Below are 7,353 nucleotides of genomic sequence, written 5' to 3' on the forward strand. Positions count from 1 at the left end.
ACCAACTGCACTCAGCGCACTCGAAACTTGTAAGTTTACAGTAAGGCAACACACAGGATTCCAGGCTCAATCTCACTCTCACCTATTTCTTCAGCTAAAGATATAACTGGTCCCTTTTCCCAACACAAGCATACACTACCACACCTCTCCCCAACTGTCATTTGCTACGTATAAGGCCCGTAGCAAACTTATGCCTTAAATACTCAATTGCGCCCACTATGCGCTCTGATAGCTTAAAGAGTTAACACTTCCCACACTGGTATTTAAAGGCTTAACACAGCCAAGCAATCAACCTATTCTAAACAGGCAGTGAATTTGTTTAGAGCAATAAGGACAGCACTTATTAAATGTTAGCTTTAATATACAAAGGTAGAATGTTTACAGGTTATAACAATTAATAATAGAGGACAAAATTTACACAAAACATCTAAAATAAAAGGATAAAGTTCCAGAGTATAAACTTACATACGAGTTGTATTCTCTGCGACAAGGGAAATTGGCTTGGAAGATAGACAGCTTATCAATGTTGACTTGATTTCCAAAAAGACTAACAATTTCTTGCAAGTGGTTTCATCTTTTTAAAGACACTTTGTCACTTTTCCCCTCCTACTGTGAAGTGATCCCCAAGGGAGGCCTGTGACACATTTTACAGCCAAGATTTACATCTTCCCTGTTTAATGCCCATTACTAAAAATGTAACATATCTTTCCTGGGGAGTGTCACACAGACCCAGTTTTATTATGTATAGATTGAATACAAATTTATTGATTTATTGATACCAAACAGGCATAGGTCCAGTGTATTAGTTGAGTTGATATTAATTTTATCTCATTCTCTGCGTTACTGACAATTTTATAGGACGTATAGATTGCCCTTTCTCATCCTATTTATGAATATTTGCTTGATCGCTAATTATATTGATTGTAAGCAGTTAATTTAGAAATGGAGCCATAGAGCTCTCCTGAATGTCACTGGAGACTTTGAAGAACACTGCTACCCCTCCTCTTTCTTTTCTTCCTATGACTCTGCCCAACTGCACTAGAGACTGCCAAGAACTGTGCTACCCCTTCTGTGTCCTTCTGTGAAATGGCGCTGGATCGCCGTGGAGGGTGGTACTTATAAAATCCAAAACTCGTGAGATCCGACGACGTAACGATGGCACGCGAAAATACTCGGATCTGGTAAGTTTGGGTGTGTTCGGTTCTCGGGGATCTGAGCCTGAGCATCTCTAGTTTTTATGAATATTGAAATACACTACAAAGTACCAAAACAAATTAAAAATAATCTAAACCACTTGTCCTAGCCGAGGTTCATTTTTCATCCAAACTTTACTTTAGAAATGGTGAAGTCTTTGGTTTTTCTACTATTGCATACATTATGTGACACTGTTCTGTGTGTTAAGCAATACTGTTTTATATTACCATTTATAAATATAAATTAAATGGTTGTGACAATAATGGTCATGAAACTATTAACCATTAACAGTAATTTAGCAGATGTAGATTCCAAAAAATAAAAGACATATAATTTGGAAGGCCTAAGAAAACTTTTCAAATGTAAGCAATGCAGGCATCTACTGACTATTTTTTACTAGATCAGTTCCTGAAGACAAGTTTACAGATGGCTTCCTTCACTTCCTTGTTCCTTAGGCAGTAGATGATGGGATTGAGAAACGGTGTCACCACTGTGTAGACAACAGACACCAATTTGTTATAATAAACAGACTGAGCCCTACTCGGCCTAGCATACATGAAAAGTGTGGTTGAATAGAGTATGACCACAACAACCAAATGAGAGGCACATGTAGAAAAAGCCTTTTTACGCCCACTGGAATGGGGAATTTTAAGGATGGTAGTCAAAATACACATATACGACAAACATGTAAGCGACAGCGGGACTAAGAGGATAGCCAGTGCAAGGATAAAGTCTACAACTTCAGTTACCTTCGTGCCTGCGCAGGCAAGATTAAGCATGGGGGACACATCACAATAAAAGTGATTTACAAGGTTTGAATGACAAAAAGTGAGCCGAGAGATGTAATAAATCTTTATAAATGATATAGTGAAGCCAGTGAGCCAGGTGCAAAATGCCAATATGAAGCAAAAATGATGGTTCATTATAGTGACATAATGCAAGGGATTGCATATAGCTACATATCGATCAAATGCCATAACAGTTAATAACACACACTCAGTACTGCCCAAGAAAAGGAAGAAGTAAAGCTGTGTCATGCAGCCAGTAAGTGAAATCCCCCTGTCATTTGTCAGAAATATGGAAAGTAATTTGGGAACTGTAACTGTTACATACCAGGTCTCCAGGAAAGACAAGTGCCCCAAAAAGAAGTACATCGGTTTGTGGAGCTTTGAGCTATTCCAGATGATGATAATAACAAGAAGGTTTTCCACAATGGTCAAAATATACATGAAGAGAAAACTGAAGAATAAGAGGATCTGAATTGGATGAGAAGTGGGAAATCCTATAATAATAAAACTGCTGATTATTTTTGTGAGGTTTTCTTTTACTTCCATCACTCAAGATCTATCCTGGAAGAGTCCACAATTATTTTCATACTGAAGTTACAATATAAACAAACAACAGAAACAAAGATAAGGTCATACACTATTGTATCTCATTGTTTTTTTTCTCTTAATGTTGTAATGATTACATTCATAAAACAAAAAAAAACATAGTACAGTATTTATTATCAGACTAGTGATCTCGGTCCAAAAAATGTAACCCGAGGACTGGGCAAACACATTTTACGTAGAAGTTTTCTAAAAGGCATACCATGGATGCACGTCAGGACTGCTAGTCACATTACATTCACAAAGCAGTAAATGGAAACAGAACATACCGTGACACAGGGAAATGTCCCCTGTGTTGAAGCTCTTAAAGTGACAAAGTGACAAATTGAGCAGTTATGCAATATATATGTATAACATAATGTGTTATGTCTGAACCCTATATTGAACATATAGTAAAAGCCACCAAATGCCGCACAGAGAATATAAGCTTTGAAAGATATATCTTGGAAAAGCTCAGACATATTAAAATCAGTACCTTATACAATCAAAGCATAATAATCAACCTAGTGTTGGAGTATAAAGATTCTTGGTCATTTACATAGTAACATAGTTGATGAAGTTGAAAAAAGACAACAGTCCATCAAGTTCAACCTATTTTGGATCTCCTGCGATCCTGCACTTATATTTGAAATTGCTCTAGAGTAAGCAACCGCCAATCTGTTTTAATTTTGAAAATACCCCCAGACCTAATATTGCAGTTCTATTTTTACCCTATATCCACTACTATCCTTTATTTTAATTAACGGTCATATCCCTGGATACACTTTTCCGCCAAAAATGTGTCCAACCCTTTCTTAAACATATCTATTGAATCTGCCATCACAACCTTCCCTGGCAATGAATTCTATATCTTGACTGCCCTTACTGTAAAGAACCCCTTCCTTTGCTGGTTGTGAAATTTTCTCTCCTCTAACCTTAGGGGGTGACCGCGTGTCCTGTGTATAGTCTTTGGGGTAAAAAGTTCCCATGAAAGTTCTCTGTATTGACCCTTGTATTTGTACATAGTAATCATATCTCCTCTTAGACGCTTCTTTTCTAAAGTAAACATGCCTAAACTGGCTAACCTTTCCTCATAATTTAATGAATCCATACCATTTATCAATTTTGTCGCCCTTCTCTGAACCCTTTCTAGTTCCAAATTATCTTTTTTATAGAGTGGTGCCCAGAACTGTACTGCATATTCAAGATGAGGTCTGACCAACGATTTATACAGTGGCAAAATTACACTATCTTCCCTTGCATCTATGCCCCTTTTTATGGATGCCAATACTTTATTTGCCCTTGCAGCTGCTGCTTGACATTGAGCACTATTGCTATGTCTACTGTCTACGAGCACTCCCAAATCCTTTTCCATTATAGATTCTTCTAAATTAATTCCATTTAATTTATAGATTGTGTTCTTGTTTTTGATCCTTAAATGCATAACCTTACATTTATCTGTGTTAAACCTCATATTCCATTTGCCACCCAATCCTCCAGTTTATTTAAGCCCCTCTGTAGAGAGGCTACATCTTGCCCTGATTTTATTACCTTACAGAGTTTAGTGTCATCTGCCAAAATAGAAACTTTACTCTCTAAACCATCACAAAGGTCATTAATAAATGTATTAAAAAGGAGTGGTCCCAGCACGGAACCTTAAGGTACTCCACTTAAGACTTCTGACCAATTAGAAAATGTTTTATTTATCACAACTCTCTGTTCCCTATTCTCTAACCAGTTTTTCATCCATTAAAAAGAAGGTAATAAAGTCAGTTTACACTGTGCAATATAGTCTATAAGTCATATATGATTATAAGCGCTAAGCAATAGACCATTTACTAGCGTTATTTGTTACTAATGACTATGATGAATGATAGTACTCAGTGACTGTTCTTTCAATCGCATATTAATTGTAAAGACCTATGTGTAATATTGTCTATTGGTCATAAAAGTTTATAATCACTATACCATCCACTAGTGCCATTTATACTAATGAGAATAATGACGGTAATCAGTCATTTTTACTGCAATCGCTTTTTAATTGTGAAGTCCTAGATGAGATCCTTATTCTCTTTCTGACTAAAGGAACAACATTTTCAGATATATCAATAAAACAATTTAGCAATGTTGTGTTTCTAAAGCAAAGTCTACTCCACACATTATCTGCAACTTCCACACCAAGGTACACACATTTCAGGAACTCACAAACCTATCCCAGGGACATTTTACCTTGAAAAAAAAAAATCAAAGATCGGGATAATTATCTTAGACCCTTTACTGATGATTGGAAACTCAAGGGTTGGTTTATCTCACCATAGGACTTGAGAATGGTTCCTTTGTTGCTCCATGATCCTTCTGTCTGTTTACATAATGCATGCAGGTGAATATGTAGGTCCAATTTGTGTCAGAGTAACTAATTGGAATGGAAACTATAAAATCTGTTATTTTTTCTACCATAATACACTTTCAAATAGTCAATTAGGTAGTCAATTGTACAGTGACAGCAACCATCTGAAAACACGGAGCGGTAGCTGATACTAAGCTTCCATTTTGTGTTCCACAGTGGAAGGCACTAACTTCTGGGTTTCATCTGACCATAATGGATTAAAGAAATGTGCAGAATCCAGTGTATTTCAGCTTCATATTAGCCTTCTTCAGAGATTGCATGTGCAATAGTCTCTGTATAGTCCTGGAGCTATTGTCATAAAAATAACACATCATGAATGTTTCTTGCCCACAGGTACAGGTTTGCTCCATAGCTATGGTTCACCCAGATGTTCTCTTTTTTCTATCTACTCAAAAAATGGTTTGCAAAGATTGGAGCAAAACTAGTCCCCATGGCTGTACCGCTTGTCTGGAGGTAAAAGTTTCATCCAAACCACACATAGTTGTACATCAAGATGAAATGTATTCCTTTCAATAAGATTTCTGCCTGAGTGGGCAACACAGTGTACAGTGATGCTGCATCACTGATTAGCAATCACTTATCTGATACCCATTATAAATCTTTACCATTCTTTAGTCTTTGTGTTGTGTCTTTCAACTAGGATTTTTGCTGCTTCACATATAGTTGGAGAAAATGGTCTATGTATTGTGAAAGGTTTGCACTCAGTGAGTTGATCCCAGAAATAGTGGATCTGACCAGTGTTTTTGTGTAGGTTTTGATGGCTTTTAGGTAGAAGATAAAATACTGGAATTACTGGATGAGTATTATTATATAAAATTGTGTTCTGGTTTGTTCAGGATCCCTTCTTGTAAACCCTCTTTCAATAAACTCCTGAGTTGTCCCTGAAACTTTGTGTTGAGGTCCTTATTTAGTATTTTGTATGTTGTGGTGTCACCTAAAATATTCAGGGATTCCTGTAAATAGTCCTCCTTGTTCATGATGACTATTCTGCTCCCTTGCCTACTGACTTGATGACTATCATATCATTCTCTTGAGTTTTATCTCAAAGCTTCCTCCTTAGCTTTAATGAGGTTTGGAGATTTTGCATATCTCTGTATTTTTGGTTGCTCCATATCATTCATCACCAGTCTTTCAAAGGTATTGATATAATGCCCCTTGAGGTGACCTATGGACAGTGGCCATAAATATGTGTGTTTGTACTGTGCCGTGTTAGTGTTATTACTGGGTAGGGGAGATGTTATGAAGTACAATTTCTGACTCAACTTTCTAAAGAATTGTTGTCAATCAAGGTACATTTCCAGCTTATTAAGTTCATTGTTCAGTACAAACTTCAGACTGTTGTGATATGTTTATAATTTTTTTTTATAAATACATAAATTATCATCATCAGCAGCTATTTATATAGGCCCATTATCTCCACAGCGCTGTACAGAAACTCACATTAGTTACTGCACAATAGAAGTGTACAGTCTACATTCCCTAACATACACATACACAAGGTGACACACACACACAAGTTGTAGACAACCCATTCGGGAAGTTTGAAGGCAAAAGGAAGAATTGAAATAGGGCTGTAATTAGAGAGATAGGCAGGGTCAAGGGACTTAAGTGATTAATTTAACAATTGTTTATATAAACATAACTATTTTGTAAATTAATTTTATTCATAATATATATATATATATATGTTTGTGCAGATAACAGATACCACATAAAAGGGGGCGCGTAACCCTATTCAGTATACAGTCACTAAGCGGGATAATGACACCCAAAGTCCAATGTACAGGAGGCAGCCAGTTCCAATACAGGTGGTGAGTCTGGAAAATCTATAAAGGAATAAAGGAAACACGGCGCCACATGGTGTATTACCACAATATATTAATGTAATAAGAGAGAGTAAAGTGGAGGAGTCAGAGGTGTACTCAAGGATAATAACTTCTCTCCAGTAGGGCTAATGAAACCAGAAGGGTGAATAGATATATACAAAAGTGACAGCACACTGTGTTCAATGCCACCAATGTAATCACCAATAAACATAAAACTGCGTACCAGATAAAAGAACCAGAAGATGTATGAATCAGTTCAATGGAAAACTCCAAATCTGTGCAGCTGTTGCCAGTAACGTCACTCATCCAAATGTACAATTCTGTTAGGACTGTAACTTCAGTCCAAAAAGTCTCGTTTTTAGGATATATCATCTCTCCGGAGGGTTTCTTCATGGATCCCAGCAAGGTCCAAGCAGTCTTAGAATGGGTACGCCCAACCAATCTGAAGGCCCTACAAAGATTCTTGGGCTTTGCGAATTATTACCGCAGATTTATTCATTCCTTCTCCGATATTGTGGCTCCTCTTACGGCCCTGAATCAGAAAGGGGCTGATGCA

General features: G+C 36.9%; 1 protein-coding gene across 1 annotated transcript; it reads right to left on the minus strand.

Annotated features, from left to right (window-relative positions):
- Positions 1 to 1,595: 1,595 nt before the first annotated feature.
- On the minus strand, positions 1,596 to 2,528 carry LOC142131528 (olfactory receptor 6B1-like). The gene has a single exon (XM_075194400.1). The coding sequence runs from the start codon at positions 2,526 to 2,528 to the stop codon at positions 1,596 to 1,598; it is 933 nt and encodes a 310-aa protein (XP_075050501.1).
- Between the last annotated feature and the right edge of the window lie 4,825 nt (positions 2,529 to 7,353).

Source organism: Mixophyes fleayi, unplaced genomic scaffold, assembly GCF_038048845.1.
Source record: "Mixophyes fleayi isolate aMixFle1 unplaced genomic scaffold, aMixFle1.hap1 Scaffold_35, whole genome shotgun sequence".
In the NCBI taxonomy this organism is placed as follows: Eukaryota; Metazoa; Chordata; class Amphibia; order Anura; family Limnodynastidae; genus Mixophyes; species Mixophyes fleayi.